This window comes from Octopus sinensis, linkage group LG7 (assembly GCF_006345805.1).
Source record: "Octopus sinensis linkage group LG7, ASM634580v1, whole genome shotgun sequence".
In the NCBI taxonomy this organism is placed as follows: Eukaryota; Metazoa; Mollusca; class Cephalopoda; order Octopoda; family Octopodidae; genus Octopus; species Octopus sinensis.
The window spans coordinates 88,769,446-88,790,717 of record NC_043003.1 but is presented as its reverse complement, the minus strand read 5'-3'; the positions used below and the strand labels follow the sequence as shown (position 1 = coordinate 88,790,717).

Here is a 21,272-nt window from a genome sequence, read left to right as displayed (position 1 = left end):
ATTCCATTTGAGTGTTAAATAACAAACTTTTACCACAAAAGATCTTTGCGAGTAATTCAAACAAATCTCACTTGACATTTTGGGCAATATAAAGTTACAGTAGCATTTATGCTCGGCTGGAGCTACCTTGCATAGTAATAGCCTCACTTTCTCCTCATCTGACCATGACTTGTAATCTTTGTTAAAAATTTCTTCGTACCTACTATAGTACACAGGAAATGTAACACCCTCCTCCAGATTATAAATGAATTCAGAAATTGAGTTCGCTATGCTATCTGGCGTAAACAAACTTACTGAAGTTTTGGGCTTCCTTGACTGTACCTCAATTAACTGTTGTTGTAATATTTCCTTCTGCAACTCCTGTACTTGTTCCTGTTGCCTCTCTTGAAGCTGTATTACTGCAGCTAATAGGTTCTCCATAATTTACCAATTTGTATGATGCACAAATTGTTAAATAACCTATGTGAGCTTTGAGAAATCCTCATTGCCAGATGTTATGTCCTAAAGCCCCCAATATCATAGTATGGTTGATATTGTCAACGATAGATAAAGAATACGCTGTTACAGTGTTATAACAATACAAAACAGAATGAGCGGCAGTAACAAACATGTAGCGAACCAACACTCTTTTACAAACCAGCAATCAATATTTTCAACCTACTAATTCGGACTGTAAACTGCACCTGGACTTTGAAGACCCAACTACAAACTGCTGACTAAATCAGACCGCTACTATTTATATGTAGTGGTCCCATCCATTCCCATCAGGAGGTGTTATACTCTTGCCTCAACACCTTCAGAGAAGCTTCTTTTCGCTTGAAATAGTCCGGGCTTTTATCCACCAGTTGGCTCTCAATGAACCTTAAGTTTGCTCAGCTTCATATTTCCATAACTCAAGACATTGGCACAAATGATGCATTGCGGCTTGACCACAGTTCTGAACAATGCTTGTGAACCCCATCTTGAGAAAGGCCTCATTGTATGTATGCTACTTGGCAGACATACTGCAAACAGAAAAATAAGAACTCCATATACAATGTAAATTTTTCTTTACTAAGTGTATTAAGTAAGTATAGTAAGCAAAATTGCAAAATAATAGACGCAACAATACTGAATTAAACTTAACAATGTATGGAAAAATACAACACTTACCATTACGACACAGCAGTGCACGAAGCAATGCAGTGATGTGCAACATAATGCAACACCACACTCAATCACAGAGGAGTTTATGTGATCATGTGACCAGAGATTAATAAACATCAGTGCAGCTGAGAACTAACAAACGAGTCTTGGAATGCAAAGTGCCATGGGAGTCACAGTGCAAGAGCAAAGCGCATTCAGCCATGATACTGCTAGCTGCTGCAATACCTCAAATAAATGAAATAGATTACTTTCTCCCAAACCTTCCATGACCCCACCCCCTCCCAGAAATCTGAAATGACCGCCAGGTCAAGAACCGCAGCTTTACATCAGTAAATTCATTAAATTCTCTTCACTTTACCAACTTAAAGAAGGAAGAACACATTGAGTAATGTAGCCCCAGATGCACTGTTAGAAGGGATGTGAAAGAGATGATAATGGTTACATTGACTTTGATCATAGGTCTGCTGGATCAGGCCTGTTCTGGGCTAAATAACAATGATTTTGTAAATTAGTAATCATATAGCTTCAAACAAGGTTAGTTAAAAAGTCTTAAGACCAATATAGTGCAGAAGTAAAATGATAAAAAAAAAAATATGAGACAGAATCTTAAGTTCAAATCAACTGTTAGTGTTTTTGATCAATAATACATTTAATTCTTCACACTTCATCTATTGTGTAAAGAACAGTTGCCATATTCTCTGGTGAATTCATAGATTGGTGCCCCTTTACAATACTAAATTTTGTGTTCATCTGCTTAACCCTTTAGCATTCAGATTACTCTGTCAAATATGATGGTTATTTATTCACATTGTTTTGAATTAAACCTAATATTTTGTGGTTTTAAGATTTCAGTGATGTCTTTATCTTTAGAATGACGTTGGGTATTGTGTGAGTGAGCAGATCTGGCTAGTTTGAACATAAAGCAAGTAGAATATTTGGGCTGATTTGAATGCTAAAGGGTTAATACCACGAAATCAAGGTACTGGCTATTAAAAGCCAGTTTAGGACCAAGGACATACTTGCAGTTTCATATACATAATGCAACTTCTGCTATGGAATATTGAAACATAATTCTGGAGTCAGTATCTTTTCTGCATGACCCTGACCCTATAAATATCCAGTAACCTGAAGTAATTTTGCCACTAAAGTGTATACTCTACAGCCTTTCACTAAATTATTGATTTCTCTATCCATTTTTGGCCAGTACATGTAGCTACGCATCAAAACTTTCATCCCTGAAATACCAGGATGTCTAACATGGAATTCCCTCAACATTGAAATGGCACTCATTTACAGAAAATGTATTTTACACTGAAATTTGACCCAGCAAGCCAAGCGTGACCATAACCCGTGGCCTATGCAAGGGGTGTAACCAGCCCACTTGTGCGTATCTTTCCTTCATTGGACACTAAACTCTGCTTGCGAAGACCTGTTGATGCAAGTGAAATCGAAATCAAATCAAATTTGATGACTGGCACCCGTGCCAGTGGAGCACTAAGAGCATCACCTAAGTGTGATCGTTGCTAGAACAGCTGACTAGCATCTGTGCCAGCGGCATGTAAAAATGCTGGTGGCACATGAAAAAACATTCAAGCGAGGTCGTTGCCAGTGCTGCTGGATTGGCTCCTGTGCAAGTGGCACATAAGAAACACCATTTGAGCGTGGCTGTTGCCAGTACCGCCTGACTGACCCTCATGCCGGTGGCACATAAAAGCATCCATCACACTCTGGGTGGTTAGCGTTAGGAAGGGCATCCAGCTGTAGAAACTCTGCCAGATCAGATCGGAGCCTGGTGCAGCCATCTAGTTTGCCAGACCTCAGTCAAATCCATGCGAGCATGGAAAGCGGACATTAAATGATGATGATGATAAAACTTCATGAATTCACTTCTTTCGGATAATTTAACAGACACGGTGTACACACGTCTTGTCACAGATGTCTAGTAATATATATGTGAAATTGCTTACATTGTAGCATTTACTGAAAATTTAGGAACACTCCAGAGAGAGAAAGAGAGAGTGTGTTTGTATGTTATGATAGTAGCCCTTCCAGCAATTTCTTCCTGTCCTCTAACCCTTTTGCTTCATTACAACCACCCACTTGTTTTAGTTCATTTTTTCTATGATTACCTTGTTTAAACCCTTTAGTATTCAAACTGGCCATATCAAGCCTAAATATTCTTCCTGTTCTATGTTTAAACTGGATAGATCAAGTCTCTCAACACTAACCATACAATGTCAAGCCATTGCATCAGCTATGATGTAATTCAAAACAGTGTGAATAAATAAGCATTACATTTGACAGACTAATCTGAATACTAAAGGGTTAACTGTATTTCTAATCACTTGAAATTTGACTCATATCACTTTAAATGTTCTCATTGATAACATGTTTATAAATTGAATATGTGAATGATACTCTGAATCTATACAGCTTTTCTTTATTATAAAGTCATTAACATGCTATATGTTTCTTTTCTGTATTTTAGAGCAACAATATTTTGAACTAGAAAAACAATTAATCACAGCAAACTCTCAGTTAGAAACTCAGAATGAATCTACGAAGGATTTGAATGGAAAATATGAAGAGCTAGGTGAGTTCTATTAAATGACGTCATGTAGAATAAACCAGGATATTTTTTCTTATCTTTATGTTTAAGCTTTTTAGAAATTGTCTTTAATTATAATACCTTACATCTATTATAATGTCTGTGTCTAATTATGATACCTATGTTTATGAATTATGGTAAAAAAAGAGTTTGGTACTTAGACAAAACAAGTACCAAACTTTAAATAAGTACTGGAGGGAAGGGTTGATGTGATGGACAACCTTTGAAGGTTGTGCTCAGAATGGGCACTGTCCTATGATTGAAACTGTCTACTACTATTTAGGAACCTTTAGAGTATTTGAAAAAATATGTCATTGTTGCTCCTATTGTTAACTACTTCTGTGCATCAATTGTGTATGAAGTCTTCTCAGTCAACCTTCTCTGCTATCCTTTTGCATCTCTTGTATATCCACTGTCAACATTGGAAAAACCATATAGCGTTTGTAACTACTTTAATGCTGAGTGAGTATGACTGCTTTCCAAAGAGGCAATGATACCCTATTTTTTCTCCTGCCAACACTTTGTGTATAATATGGTGCTCCATCGGTATTGCTGTTCAATGACTGAAACAAATGAAATGTATATGAGTCTGTGTGTGTGGTGGGTGGGTGTAAAAAGTTTGCTTCCCAACCTAATGGTTCTAGGCTCCATACAAGTGCATGGCACCTTGGGCAAGTGTCTAAAGCTCTAGCCCTGGCTGACCAAAGCCTTGTGAGTGGATTTGATAGACAGAAATTGAAAGACACTCATTGTATATGTGTGTATGCCACTGTCTCCTTGCCTTGACATAACAATAGTTCTAGATGAAAGTTACTATCATGTAAGCGGTGTCCTTTCTTTCCAATCTTCCATGAAAATATGTCTGATCATGGGGAAATATTACCTCCAGGGGAGGGTTAGCGATAGGAAGTACATCTGATCATGGAAAATCTACCTCAACAAAATTTCTTTTGGCCATTCAAGCATGGAAAAGTGGATATTAAATTGGTAATACATAGATAGATGTACACACACACACAAGTATTTTTATGAAGTAACTTGCTCAGGGCAATGAAAGAGGCATGTGGCTGGAGAAAAACCTCAACCAAGTCAAGTTTCATGGTGGTAGAATGATACAGTTGATACGATAGTAAAGGTATGGTACAGTTGATAGGGTAATGACAGGCCTGGAAAGCATGTGGTAGTAGTGAGAAATACCAAATGGCTAAAAGAGCAGCTAGGTGACTAGTATATTTAGTGAAGGGAGCAGTAGGGAAGAGATTTGCCAACTTGCTCTGAGGTGTTAAGGATTGTGAGACTATGATAGACAACCAAGATGTAATTGATGAGATGCATACTTGTCAGTACGGAAAACAAAAAGTAGAGTGGAAGTGCTATTATGAGAGGCTGTTGAATGTGGAGAATTCTTTGAATAAAGAGGGACCACCTTATGCTAATGCTACAGAGGGGCCAGCAATTTTAGTTGACAGCAGCATAGATAAGGTGATCAAAGACCATGAAGGGAAGGGAAAGCTGAAGAGCTGCTCAAAACATCTAGTGAGGAAGGGTTTCATCATAAACTGCTACAATGGCATAAAACGATGCCTTAGAAAAAAGCATTTATAGAAGAATCCAATTACTAGATCAAGTTATGGTCACAGAGATAGTTATAAGTCCAACTGATTCATGACTTGATGGACTTAGATGAGATGTAGTTTGGTTTTGTTCCTGAAAGTGGTACTATGGATGCTGTCCTCCTAGTGAGGCAGCTGCAGGAGAAATATGTAGTTAAGAGTAAGCCACTATTTCTGGCCTTTGTTAACTCTGACAGGGTACTATGTACAGTTATCTGGTGAGCTGTTGTAATCCTCTGTTAGACTGTTATAACACTCCCTCTGGTATAGCATTATAGTTAGTTAGGCAAGTAAGACATGACTATTTATAGATCTGGAATGGTATGGTGCTATAGTTACATGTTCTACAGCAACGTTTTACAAAACTTTTTAAACTCAAAAGACACAAATTGCATTCCATTGTCAGGCACTATTGTGTTTGGGATGCCAAATCTAGCAAACAACTCATGTAGAAAGTTTGTCGCAGTTGAGGAGGTTTGTTTGTTTTTTGTTTACACTTAGAAATTTTCTGGCCATTTAGAGAAACTATCAACTACCACTAAGTTGTATGAACCATTTAAAGGACCAGCGAAATTGATGTGTAGTCTTGACCATGGCACATCTACTTTTGGCTAAGGTTCACTTTTTATTGTTGGTAATTTTGCCACTAAAGCACATCCTCTGCAGCCTTTCACTAAATTTTCAATTTCTCTGTCCGCTTTTGGCCAGTACATGTAGCTACACAACAAAGCTTTCATTCTCGAAATACCAGGATGTCCAACATGGAATTCCCTCAACATTTTTTGCAGTGTTTCAGGTGTTACTACTCTCTGTGCATACATCAGTATGCCATCACAAATTGAGTATAGGTTCATGTCTTGGTTTCGTTTTGCACCAGTCCTGTTCCTATTTACTTTTCCTGTCCACAATATTCTTTCCATTTCTGTTAGGAATTTGTCCTTTTTTGCAATTAGTTTTATGTCTTCTAGGGTCACTGGTAAATCACATACCACATTCCACTTTACATTTTTCATTCCTGCTTCTGATCTTAATGCTGCAATTACCATGTCTTTGAATGGCTTGCAGTGTTTTGGTATCAGTCTGGACAACCCATCGACATCCCCTATTTCTTTTGATGGTAATTATTCCCTTTTGTAATCATAGTTCAATGATGTAGTGTCCCATCGCTGTAGTCTATTTGCTGTGTGTGTTGGTATTCCTTTTTTAGAAGTGTATATTGACAGTAGTGGGTGATGATCCGTTTGTTGACAGAAACTTCTTTCATGAATAAATCTATGGAATTTTTCACACTGAATATGATTGCTAACGCTTTCTTTTCTATTTGGCTATAGTTCCTTTCAGCTGGTAATAATGATTGTGATGCATGGGCAATCTTTTTACTCACATTTGTGCTGAAGCACGGTTCCTACACAATAATCGCTCACATCTATAACCAATATAATATCCAGCTTTTGATTGAAATGCGTTAAAGATAAGTTTGATGTTAAAATGTTTTTTAATTCATCAAATGCCTTCTGGCACTTACCAGTCCAGCACAATTTAGCATTTTTCTTTTAACAAATCATTTAGCCTTACATTGTGTATATTGGGAATGTAAATTTGGTAGTAATTTACTAAACCCAAGAATGCTTAGAGGATAGTCACATTATTCGGTGTGGGCATATTTTTTATCGCAGTTGCTCTGGCTGGATCAGGTTTCCATCTGTTTTTATCTATTATCTGGACCAAGTATTGAATTTTTTTCAGAAAGAACTCTTATTTTCTTCACTTATCTTGAAGGTGTATTCTCTTATCTTTTCAAATACCCTTTTGACATGTTCTGCATGTTTGTGTGATTAGCTTTTTATTAGAATATCGTCTAAATAGGTGACAGCAAAATCACAATCACTTTTGACACGTAATTCTGAAATAGTGAAGAAGATATGATATTGCTGTGGGCTCGCACTAGACAAGAAGTTAAAAAAATTTTTTTGCCCATGACACTACATGGACCCTAAGTAAGGCATGTGTAAAATTTGAATGAAATTGGTTGTGTAGATATCAAGTCTTAGGGATTCACGCAGACAGACAGACACACATTCGCATCTTACATTTAACTTTTCTCTTAACACATTTGTGCTTTGTTGTACATACACACTGATAATGCACATCCACCAGAGCATAATAATTTCATTCCCTTCCAGTCTTTGTATGCCCTTTACATTCAGGGCTCTACTATGGAACATAGCTGTTTGTACACAAGGATCATACAATCTGCCTTTCACTCTGAGGGAGAGAGGCTTTTGTCGTTAAGGGAGGTAATAATTCTCTGAACTTTCTCCATCCTATTCTTATTCTAGCAACAATATTTTCAGAACATCCTCCTTCAATGCTAATTTTGTCACCTAGGTATCAGAAAGTATCTACAACCTTGAGGGAACCTTCTTAGCATTTGAGAAAACTCAATTCCCATGTGTTGTTAGTGTTTATTATTCCTACGCATATGTCACATTCAAAGACTATTTTCTCTGTTTACCTACCTTTGATTCCACTGCATCTTTTATGTGTCCATGGCTTACACTGGGTGCAGTGAATGGAATTCCTTCCAACACCTTTCCAACATAATGAGCAGAACTATTTCCCTGACAGAAAGAATGTTTTATCCACTTTTTTGCTAACTACAATTTTGGTATTCCTTAAGGCTAGCTGTAAAGTTTGATTCAATTTCATGTCAAAACTAGATGACAGGTTTTTTTTAGTTAAAAGATTAGCTCTTGCTCAATGGTATATTTGTTGATAACGTTGCTAGCACCCTATTGTTATGTAATAACAATAATTAAACTAATATAGCAGTATGGCTTCCAAGTTTCTCTTATGTTATATATTATAGCGTATATTTTCTAGTTAGTTTGTTTACAGTTAATGCAGCACTACTTATGTTTCCTATTTGGAAATAGATAAAATTATTTAGCTTTTAAAGTAGGGATATATAATGATAAAACCGTCACTTATAACTTATTTAAGTGTTATCATTATACGCAAGTCCTAACTACAGCTATATAAACTCCATAGAGAAATATACTTTCTGGAACGCTTGTGAACATTAGCGGGTATGTATGTTAAATATATTTTCGTGTTCTTTTAACCGCTATAAAAAAATACAGTTTAATAATTACAGAAATACATTTTATATATAGTTGAAGAATGTGAAGAAACAGAAAACATTTTCTACATTAATTTTTATTATATACATTTTGAAGAAAAGTAAATTTTGTCGTAGAGAATTACGACTATATATTTTAACTATCTAATTTCTCATTCTAGCTAATATTAAATCTCAACAATTCAAACAAGACTTGTTGGATTTTCCTTGGACATGGCATGAAAAATCACCAGTCTCAAAGGAGTGAGTGTCGTGGAGTTTAGTTACATCCAACAAACATTGAAGTTTTTCCCAAAATCCAGGGTTTTTATAACTGCTCAACTTTAAAGAATTGAAATTACATACAAATATTATTTAACTAATTCTTAGAATTCCTATGTGAGCAGTTATATTAACCAATGGAAAAACGACAATAATATTTCTTTGGCAATACGACATTGCGTCATATTGCCAGCTACCACAAATTGGCGCACTTATTTAAAATTATCTAATATCCCTATATCCTTTCAAGAAGTGAAAGTGCTCTCAAAAGCTGTACATTTAATTGTCCATGAGAAAATACTGGTTCACTTCTATTCTCCTTTCCATTGTGACGGTTCAATCAAAATTATCGAAAATGTGTTGAATCTGCAGAGCAAATGCTTTAAACATTTTAAACTATAAAATGAAATCAGACATTTATATGCCAGCATGGAAAATGAATGTCAGATGATGATGATTATTGATGATGATTATTGTGTTATGGTGTGACTAACTTGGTTGTGCTTTAACAAATCTCAGTATGCTGTAAGTGGACCTGTAGAAATCTCAGTCATTGACAATAGTGTGTATGCTTGGTAACTATTATAGTATTTTCTATTTTCACATTCCCTTCAGTAAACTCTCTCTGTCTCTCTTCAACTCAGTATTTAACCATATAATAGCAATCTCTTTCTCCTAGTATTTGTCACTCTCTTTTCGCTTCTCCCTTCAACTAACCATGTGACAGCATCACACATTTAGCCTTAGTCTTTTGATAATTAAAATTCTTGTTATTTGTTGATATTTTTACAAAAAATTTCTTAAAACTCTAAATTGTTTTGTGTTAGGTGAATGTTCTGTATACAGTACTGCTCTGTTGTAGATAGCATTCACAGAGTTTGTGTCTTTCCTCCTATGTTGAATCAACTATATTTATGATACAGATATACACTTGGTGTGGACATGAACTCCAATACTATAAACATGTTGGTCAAATCCTTACTTCTTTGGTCATTTTACCTCTACTGACCCAACATCTATTATATACTTATTACATGGATCAGAAATCACTATTTTCACAATACTCTGCTACCAGTGTGATGTTGAAACATATGATGTTTACTTAGTTTCATGTGATGCAGTGGATTTTGATGCTTGACAAGTTTCTCTGACTTTTTTTTAGAAAACAGATATAAAGTATCTTCTACAAAGTTAAAGGACCTACAAAATGAACAAGAAGAGTTCCTCACCTTAAAGGTATGTAACCTTTAGTATCCCCTTCTTTATTAACATTGCTTTGTTGTTTAGAATAACCCTTACTAACGATGTCATATACACTCTTATATAATGTGGAGTAGCCATGTGTCTCCTCTCATCATCATTTAACGTCTGTCTTCCATGCTAGCATGGGTGGGATGGCACCACAAGAGCCAGCCAGGTCGAAGCCTGCACCAAACTTCTGTGACTGTTTTGGCAGAATTTTACAGCTAGATGCCAACCACTCAACCAAGTGGACTTAATGCTTTTTATGTGGTACATGCACAGGCATAGTGAGTAGTGCTTTTTACATGACACAAGCACAGTTGAGGTGAGTAGTGCTTTTTACATGGCACAAGCACAGGCTATTTTTGTAGAGCTGGATTCCCTTCCAAACACCAACCACTTTACAGTGTAGACTGGGTGCTTTTAAGTGGTACCTGCACTGACAGGATCGCCAAGTACTTGCAAGACATCATAAAAAAGAATTTAAGAGAGGAGGAGGTGATGATGAAAAGGTTATAGTGAGATAGATACAGGTGTCTTGCTGTAGAGGAAGTACGAAGTTACCCGGCTGGAGAGAGACAGATCAGGAATGAAGACAGAAACAGGTGTGTTACTGCAAAGAAAATATACAGTTTCCCAACCTGAGGGAAGTGCAGGAGAGAGAGAGAGTGGGAGGCAGCAGGATAGAGATGGTAGCAAAATGCCAGGCATACTCACAAGGAACAGGGATCAGAATATAAATAAGATGGTTGAGTAAAGGAAGAGAGAGATATAGATGGTGGCAAGTGCTGGGGCATACCTTGGAGGTTCAAATGCCATAATATGAGTGACAGGATATTGTGAAGGGAATATGATTAAAGAGTGAGTAAATAGTGAAAGACCTGGGTATATATAGAGTTGGAAGGGCTACTGGATAGCAATGATAGAGAGGAACAGGGGTATAAGGACAGGATTGGGGAGTGAGAGCTAAGCATAGTGTATGAAGGAGGAAATATGAGAAAGAGATGTAGATTGGTTTGTTGCGGTAGGGTGAGGGAAAAAGTTTTCTTATGTGTGGGTGAAACACACAGGTCAGGGGCTAGCAGGTAGCAATGTTAGAATGAGATAGGGCATGTGAGTAAAACACACAAGTTGGGGGCAAGCAAAGAGCAATGATACAGTGGCACAGGGCCAAGAGGACAGGATTGGGGAGTGGAAGGTAATCATAGTACATAAAGCGGAAATGTGAGGAAGTGAAGAGATGTGGAGATGTAGTGTGGTTTGTAGTGATAGTGTGTGAGAAGTTTTAATTGTGGATGGGGGACACAGCGCTTCTAGAATTCAGTTTCATTGATGCGGGTAGGTCTTCTCAAGAACTTCAAATCCTGTAACATTTCGGTCCATTGTCATTTACTCTGTGAAGCCCAACTTCCTGCGATAGTCCTTACCACTTCATCTCATGTCTTCACGGATCTCCATCTTCCACTTTCAGTAATTGACACTTCTTTATGCAGCTGTCCTCATTCATATACATCACATGTCCAAACCGACGTAGTCTTCTCTCTTGCATGCTACATTTGATTCCGCTTATGCCCAATTTTTCTCTCAATACATTTGCACTTTGCTGTCCATGTGCACTGATGTTGCACATCCAGTGGAGCATAATACCTTTGTTTCTCTCCAGTCTACGCATGTCTTCTGCATTCAGAGCCCATGTTTCACTACCATGGAGTATAGCTGTTCATACACAAGCATCATATAGTCTACCTTTCACTCTGAGAGAGAATCCTTTTGTTGCCAACAGGTAATAGCTCTCTGAACTTCTGAACCTCTCTGAACCTCCACCCAATTCTTATTCTAGAAACAATACTTTCAAAGCATCCTGTACCATTGCTAATTTGGTCACCTAGGTCATAGAAACTACCTACAACCTCAAGAGAGCCTCCTGGGCATTTGAGAGGATCTAATTCCTGTGTGCTCTTAATGCTTATTGTTCCTGCACATCTGCCATATACAAAGATTACTTTATCTGTTAATTTACCTTTGATATCACTGCACCTCTTATGTGTCCATAGTTGACATTGGGTGCAGAGAATAGAATTTCTTCCAACTCCTTTCCTACATATGGAGCAGGGCCATTTACCTTTCTTACTAACAACCACTTTTGCCTTAGCTAGGTTAACTTTAAGGTCCTTTGATTCCAGGTTTTGTTTCCATAACTGGAATTTCTTCTCCAATTCTGCTAAAGATTCTGCAGTAAGAGCAAGGTCATCAGCATATAGTAGTTCCCACTGGCACCTAGTTTTGAATACCTTGGTTATGGCCTGAGGACTAGAATGAATAAGAGTGGGCTGAGAACTGAACCCTAGTGAACCCCTACCTGAACACTACATTCATCAGTGTATTCATAGCTGAATCTCACCTTACTGATAGCACCACTGTACATGGCTTGGACAGCCCTAACAAGCCACTCATCACTCCTAACTTCCTTAGAGACCACCACATAACAGCAAGGAACTCTGTCGAAAGTTTTCTCCAGGTCGATGAAGGCTTAGTACAGTGGCTTACTTTTGGCCAAGTACTTTTCCTGTAGCTGTCTCACTAGGAAGATGGTATCTGTGGTGCTCTTCCCAGCTACAAAACCAAACTGCATCTCATCTAGTTTAATTTTGTTTCTAATCAATTGAGCTATAACCCTCTCAGTAATTTTCATGACTTTGTCTAGCAGTTTAATACTTCTGTAGTTTCTATCTAAGGCATCACCTTTACCCTTGTAGTAGCTAACTATAATGTTTCTACACCAGTCACTGGGGATGGTACCTTCCTGAATAACCTGATTAACTATACAGGTGACTAAGCTGTATCCTACACCACTAGAAATTTTAATCATCTCGGCAGTGATTCCTGATGGCCCAGGGGCTTTCCCTATCTTCTGCCTTATCTATTATGCTGCTATCAACTCTGATGGCTGGTCCCTCAATTGGTTTGATATTTGGTAAACTCTCCTCCCATTCATTTTCCATGTTTAGTAACCTTTCATAGTGACACTTCCATGCATCTTTCACTAAGTGTAAGCCTACCATTATCCATTTGTACACATTTCTCACCTACCACATCTTTATTTTCTCTGTTACACTGCTTCGCAATCCTGAACACCTCACACCTCTGATCCTCATGTTGTAGGACATATGCAAATCTCTTACCTTCAGCTATTCCTTTTGCTAAGTATTTCTGATACCTAACTGCCCTTTGGCTACATGATATAATTCTCTACTTCTACTGTTTTACCAGTCTTTCCAGGCCTGTCTTTTTGCTTTTATAACACTGTCAAACTTTTTGCTCCACCCCCATGTCATCCTTGGTGTAGCTGGGAGTCTGCACCAACCTCAGATTTCATCCGTAGCTCTCAGTAGATTGTTCTGCAAGAACTTCTAGTTGTCCTGTAACCTAATTGTCCCAACTCTCCCTCTCTTTTGTCAGAAGCTTCCATTAGTAAATCTCTAAATTTTTGTCTGTTTGCTGGGTCTTTGAGCTTCCATAATCTTCTTTTCCAGATTGGCTTATTTCTCTGAGTCTTTCTAGCTCTAATTCTGAAGTCACTAACTAGTGACGTATGTTGTTGTACACTCTTCACCTGGGAAAGACTTTGCATTTTTAAGCGTCCATCTATCTTGTTGCCTGGTGAGGAGGTAGTCAGTCTGGCTTATGTGCTCACCAGACTGATCAATGATTAAGTAGCTATCTGGGTTTTTTTAAGTTAGTGTTGCAGATCATGAGATAATTTGCATCACAGAACTCAGCAGTCTTGTTTCTTCCTCATTTCTAGGTCCAAAACCATAGCCCCCCTGCACTCCATGGAATCCATGGGGATACTGTCTAACATGTCCATTGAAGTCACCAGTCACAGTAACAAAGTCTTGTCATTTGTTGTTGAGGTGGTCTGCAAAAGGATCTCATAGAATTGGTCCTTCTTCTCATCAGTCAGCCCAGACTGAGAAGCATAAGCAGAGATGAATGTAACTGTTAATTTACCTATGATAAGTCTCATATTAATTACCCTATCTCATACTCTGACTACCTCAATTACCTTATCTACTCACTTTTCTGCTAACTGTATACCTACTCCACCCACTCCATCATTCCTGCTGACCAAGAAGAATGGAATCTATCTGAGGCACCCCTCCATCTAGCTTCTTATACATTACATACATCAATATGGCGTCGCTCTAACATTTCAACTATCTCCCCACTCTTTCCTTTTATTGTGCCAACATTGATAGTACTGGCTCTGAGTACTTGGGGGTGGTTGCGGTAAGGTAGTTGTGGCAATTTTGTCATTATGAAGATCTGCGAAAAAGCTTGCCAGCCTGCATTGAGTTTTGATACTGAGTTTTCAACCAGGGTTTCGTGGAACCTTAGGGTTCCGCCAGTACAGTCCAGGAGTTCCGCAAGAAGTTACAAAACTGCTAAAATCGGCAGTAATTTTTAATTCTCCTGTGCTGATTTGTGTGCATAAGACTATTAAATTATTGCACAGGGGTTCCTCGAGCCAGTGGAATATTTCCTTGGGGTTCCACTCCAGCAAAAAGTTTGAAAGGCACTGATCTAGAGCAAGAGCCAACTAGTGGGCATGAGAATAGGGTGGTTACATAGGGCAGTATTATGTCTTTTCATATATGAAGAACATGTCAGGGCACTTGTATGAGGGTTATAAGGATTGGGTATAAGGGCATGCTCAAAATATGTATTCACATACATAGATGAACTTCAATGGAATTTGTATCCTTGTGGTACCAGTGCCGGTGGCACATAAGAAAACCATCCGAACGTGACCGTAGCCAGTACCGCATCGACTGGCCTCCGTGCTGAGGGCACGTAACAAACACCATCCGAGCGTGGCCGTTCGCCAGCCTCGTCTGGCACCTGTGTCGGTGGCACATAAGAAAACACCATCCGAGCTTGGCCGTCTGCCAGCCTCGTCTGGCACCTGTGTCGGTGGCACATAAAAAAACACCATCCGAGCGTGGCCGTCTGCCAGCCTTGTCTGGCACCTGTGTTGGTGGCACGTAAAATCACCATCCGAGCGTGGCCGTCTGCCAGCCTCGTCTGGCACCTGTGTCGGTGGCACATAAAATCACCCACTACACTCTCGGAGTGGTTGGCGTTAGGAAGGGCATCCAGCTGTAGAAACACTGCCAGATCTGACTGGCCTGGTGCAGCCTTCGAGCTTGCCAGACCCCAGTTGAACCGTCCAACCCATGCTAGCATGGAAAGCGGACGTTAAACGATGATGATGATGATGATGACAGCACATGAAACGTATGAGTCACCTGGTGAAAATGTAAATGTACAAATTAAAATGTTGGTGGTGGGGGAGGGTGGGTGTTGTAACAAGTGTGCAAAATGGATGTTCAGCACATCTCGTGTAAACTAAGCTTACACACCATATAGCTAATTGGGTTCAGAAGGAAAGCCATAGTATTTAATAGTAATTATTATTCTTATCATTAAAATATTAATACTAAATTAATATACGTGTACATTTTTAATTGATAAATTTATCTCATAAGCATTTTGCTATAGGAATGGGAGTCTGGTTTAAATTGAAATGAAATGAAAATTACGTGTGGCCTCAGCAACTAGATATTGAAAGAAATGGGGGAATCCTAGATTCATTGACTAAGTCACATTTGAATAATTATAACAAAAACTTAGTGTTGATTCAAGAAAGAGTGAATGAGCGAGTTGTTGATTCAAGAACAGCAGTAAAGAAATGGAACGATATCTGGGAATGTATTTTAAATATATGAAAGACGATGGTGATGAATGTTGAGCACAGCCCTTGTGTAAACTAAGCTTATGCACCATATCGCTAACTGGGCTTGGAGGGAAAGCTGTAGTATTTAATAATAATCATTATTATCATTAAAATATTAATACTAAATTTACATGTACATTTTAATTTTAAATTTATCTCAGAAGCATTTTGCAATGGGAATGAGGATAATTCAACAAAGTATAAACTTTCCTCTTCTACATTCACATGCACACACACACACACACACACACACACTAAAGATGTAACCTTGTGGTTTCAATATATTTTTAGTCTCTAACAGCATTCTTACTTGATGTTGCTGAGTTCACTCCAGGTTGACAGGCATTGACAATTCCATCTTTTTTAAAGATAAAGTGTGCTTTGAGGGAGCTTGCTTGCTATTTCTAGTTAACCAAATGACTACCTTGACTTGTGGGATTGTAGTGAATTGTTTTGATAAAATATGGCCCTTTTTTAATATGACCTTAGTTAGTTAGTTAGTTAATTTGGCTCAAAAGCAAATAGCAAGGCCATGTAGGGGGACATGGAGTTAAGTACAGGGTGGTGTTTATGTAAAGAGTTCAGGCCACTTGAGGTCCAGGGAGGCTTTGAACAAAGCGGTCGTCGGCATCTTTACCATCTCGTCTGGCAGCTTGTTCAACGGATCCGCAACCCGGACGGAGAAAGCTCCTCTCCTTCGATTGAGATGAAATCGTCGCAGGTAGAGCTTTTCGGAATGACCCCGCAGCCGACGCTCTGGAGCAGGAGTGAAGAACAGCTCTTTCGAGAGGTTACACTTTCCGCTTATGATGTTGTGGGCGAGAATGAGATCACTACGGCGGCGGCGTTTTTCAAGAGAATAAAGGTTGAGCGTCCTCAGCCTTTCTTCGTAGGACAAATTTTTGAGACCATGAACCATGCGGGTAGCCAGCTTCTGGACTCTTTCGAGATGCTGTATGTCTTTGAGGAGATAAGGAGAAGAGGCTTGAATCCCATACTCCAATATGGGTCTCACCAGCGTGACATAGAGTGGTAGGAATATGGCTGCTGTGAGCATTCCGAATGACCGTCGAATCAAGAACAGAATTCCGCGTGCTTTGTTGGCAGCATGGACACACTGGGCCGAAGGCGAAAAGGAGGAATCCACCAAGATACCTAGGTCCTTTACCTGATCGGTCCTCTCCAGCAGCAGACGACCCGGCTCGAAATCAAGTTGAGTTGCAGGAGTAGAGCCGACAGCACTTTGACACGTTCAGACACAGGTCCCAATCGTTAGACCACTTCCAAATTTGGTGGATGCATCGACGAAGATCCTCTACATTACCGCGAGGAGCGACCAGTTTGATATCGTCGACAAATAGAAGGGTGTGTTGCGTGAGGTCGTCGGGCAAGTCATTTATGAAGACTAAGAACAACAAGGGCCCAAGCACTGAACCTTGAGGCATGCCACTGCTCGCACTGGAGACGTTGGACCGCGAACCATTAACTTGGACTTGGAAGGAGCGATCTGAGAGGAAGGCACCAACCCATCGTACAATATCCGGATGGAAACTATATGCTTGAAGCTTGACAAGTAATAGGCTGTGTTTAGGAGGTGGAGCATCATACTTTTCTTAAGGATGGTTTCGAACATCTTGCTGATTATTGATGTAAGGGAAACCGGTCGGTAGTTAAGCGGGTCTTCGCGGCTCCCTTTCTTGAAAATTGGGCAGATTATCGCTGTTCTCCAGTCTGCAGGTATAACACCCGTCGCCAATGACATATTGAATAGTCGCGTTAAGGGCTCGCAGATGACCGGAGCCAACGCTTTGATAACCCATGGGTGTATGCCGTCAGGGCCGTGACCCTTGTTGACATCGAGGCCTTGAATAACACGTTTGACTTCGTCCCGCGTGATGACCAATCGAAGCATTGGAGGTACCGATCTATCAAATGGAGGGGGTTCACGACCATCTTGTTTGAAAATAGTTGAAAAAGCCTCGGCAAATAATTGACTCTGTTGATAAGGGTCCTCAATCGATACGCCTGTTGAGTCTACCAACGTTGCAATCTGATTGTTCAAGCGGGAATTCCGCTGGACATGGGCAAAGAAGGTTTTTGGATTGCTACTGGCATTTGCCGCGATTTTGTATTCATAACTGAAGCGTTCTTTCTTTTCGATTTTCACGGCTCGGTCTCGTTGTGTTTTGTACACCTCAAAAACTGCAGTCGAATCCAGATTTTTGAATTCAGCCCAAGCAATATCTCTGAGTCGACGTTCTCGTTTAACCCTCTTCGTCACCCAGGGCTTGTGTTTCTTCCTCTTGGGAAGCCCAACGGGAACTGCCTGGTCAGTCAAACAGATTACATATGCTTTGAGGGATGACCATAGTTCATCAACTGAGGACAACGTCATCAGGGATCGCCAGTCCAGAAGCGCGGAAGCCTCGGTTAGAATTTCAAGATTAATTGCAGAGAAGACTCTACATGGCAGCGAAGTAGTCGTGGGCGCAGAAAAAGTTGTGTGCATGACGAACTTCAGGACCGCATGATCACTCTTGGCAAGAGGGGCGCACACAGATACGTCTGACACTGATCTTGGATAGCGGGAGAATACCAGATCTAGCATAGATGGCTGCTGCCCAGACCGATGCCTTATATTCAACATGTTGCGATAGAAAACAATCTTCAGCCACGTCAAGAAGGGCCTGGCCGAACCGGGAAGATGCTGTACAAATTGATGTGGGCCAATCGATCGTGGGAGCGTTGAAGTCTCCTAGTACCAAACAGTCATGCGAAGCTGAAACGAATCTTATCGCTTCGAGTAAATGAGTATCGTCCTGGGGGTCGGCAAGAGGCGGCCTGTATACAGCCAACACGGGCAGGCAAAACTCAGATAGGCTCAGCTTGCAATAGACGGCATCGAATTTTGTTGTAGGCTGAGCATTAGTGAGTAGAATACCGCTGGACGGTTTGTGCTCAGACTTAACATACACAGCAACACCTCCACCTCGCCTTTTTCCTCTGTCACATCTGAAAAGGACGTAGCCCTGCAGGTGGATTTCTGAGTCCTTTACTGCTGGAGTCAGCCAAGTCTCGGTGATAGCTATCACATCAGGGGAGTCACGTATGGCCAGTGTAAATAGTTCATTGAACTTTGGGAATAAGGAGCACGAGTTGGTGTAGACGATGCTGAGCTGTGAAGTCTGAGGGGCGGGAGTTGGGGAACAAGCAGAATAAGGGGTATCAGATATAGCATCGTTGACGGGGGTATCAACTTCACTTCGATTTGCCCTCACATCACTTTCCCTGTCAGCACTACAGCATGGGACCAGAGGTAGGACTTGATTATCTGTCCATCTTGGATTCGTAAACCCTTCTCTCCCATTTGTTTCCTCATCTTTAGTTCAGATATCAGGTTTCTCCGGCGAATTCTCTCTCTTAGTGAGTATTCCTCGCGAAAACCCATATTGGGGTCCTAATAAATCATTTTGTTTATAAGGAATTTTACATATATCTGTATCAACTATTAAGTTCTTATATTCAACCAGCATGGATTAAAAGATAATAATTCTGTTTATGATGATTATATTATAGAATGTAAGATATTGTAGACAACTACCCCATCTGTAATGATTGAAGTCCTAATTTTGGTACAGGTGTCTCATTTTGAAGATTGTTTTTCTAATCAGTTTTGCATGAACATACAAAGTAAATGTTGTAAGTAAATGTTCTCCATTAGAAAAAGAGTAATATAATTAAATATAATTAATGTTGTATTTTGAAGATTCAACTTAGTAAATCAAATGAACAATTGGAAGCCGAGAAGAAGGAGTTGGCCATACTACTAGAAAAGAGATCAAAAGAAGTTGATCGTCTAAATGGTAAGCTTCAATATATTGTATTCATACATAAGATAAATGACAGATGACAGTTTTTTTGCAGCTACAATAAGTAAAACAAACAAAGAAGAAATCCTATCTTTTATTGCTCTTCTTACTATTTAGAATAGAATCTATTTTCTTTTTTTCAGTCAGGTAAACCTGTAGCTTAGCTTATAGAGTTGTGTGTCATGCTCAGGAGTAAATACAATGGCTTTGAACTTGTGACCATGTAGTTAGCAGTTTAGGGCTTAACACTTTTCCCCTACAACCATTATATTTCTTACAACATTTCATATCTGCTAAACAGTCCATTAACTCTGGGGCTGTATATTTGCTCCAGCTTTATGTTGTGGACTAAATGAGAAATATATTTTCTTCTCTTAGAGTCTTCAGGATGTAAGATTTAGTGCTGATAAATTGCGGGAAAAAATTGTATTTGCCTAATGAGTAAGCTTTTTCTTGAAACTTATTAATTCCAAACTTTTCTCACATCCTAATAAAACTCTTCAATACAAAAACACTTTCCCAACACTTCATGGCAAACATTCTGTCTAATCATTACTCTTCTGATCCTTATTAGTCTTGAAGTACTTTGTTCTATTTCCAGAAATTTAGATTACAATAACTTTATCCAATTATATAAACTCCCAAAACTCTTCAGTCATAAGAGCCTCCAAAAGACCACGACTAACTGAGCAATTTTTTTCATGATTATTGCAGTCATATTGCTTAAATGTATGAAATATTAAAAGTCAGTTTGAATCTTGCTTGCTTGCTTACAATGTTACCCAACCAAACTGGTGCACAAAGGGAAAATGTTATGAATTAAGATTACCCTGAAATGTTAATACAAGCGGAATAAAACAAGTTTTGTGTAAATCGTACAAGTGGTTTTTGAGATATTAGAGGTTTATGGGGTATAAATATCCAAAATGGCACATAATGGGAAAATATTCCGAAAATAATCTTAATCCTGAAAGTGAAGAAACTCTTATCTTTTGATAAGACAAAGTGACTTAATAACGAAAAATATGATTTGTTTTTTACTGATAAATGTTTCTATTTTCGCTTTTGTTAAACACATTATTTTAATCATATAGAAATATTTTTAAGTGAATGTAATTTCAAAAATGTATGTTGTTTGTACAGTAATTATTTATATTTCGATGTTTTTTTAACCCTTTCGTTACTAACCTGGCTGAAAAATTTTTTGGTTCGTAATACCAACCCGGCCATAGCCAGCCGAGAGAACCTATTGTTATTTAAATGTAAATTTGAACCCAAATCTCATTGGCACATTCGTTAAAACATGTGATTTCACTTTGTAAATAGTTGGGTTATAGTATCCGACATTGCTTGACGTGATATCTCAACTCAGTGAATTTTGGGAGATTTTTTTTCCACATTTTTTTGGCATCGATTTTTCTTCAACTTTGAAAATGGATAGGAGTTTCATGTTATGAAGCATTGATTCCGAATTTAAAGCTTTTTCAACGGAAAATAGGGAGATATCGAGAAAAAGAATGAATGAGGTACAAAAGCACATGGTGTACAATAATGAATAGGATATTTTTTTATCCGTTAACCGAAAGCAGCGATT

At 38.9% G+C, this 21,272-nt stretch overlaps 1 protein-coding gene across 1 annotated transcript in view; it reads left to right on the top strand.

The window, feature by feature from the left end:
- Positions 1-21,272, top strand: part of LOC115214460 (nucleoprotein TPR) — a 136,549-nt gene that overhangs the window by 8,740 nt on the left and 106,537 nt on the right. The window contains exons 2-4 of the mRNA XM_029783658.2: positions 3,635-3,739; positions 9,933-10,006; positions 19,576-19,672. Of these exons, the coding sequence (XP_029639518.1) occupies positions 3,635-3,739; positions 9,933-10,006; positions 19,576-19,672 (276 nt within the window). The remainder of the gene's footprint in view (positions 1-3,634; positions 3,740-9,932; positions 10,007-19,575; positions 19,673-21,272) is intronic.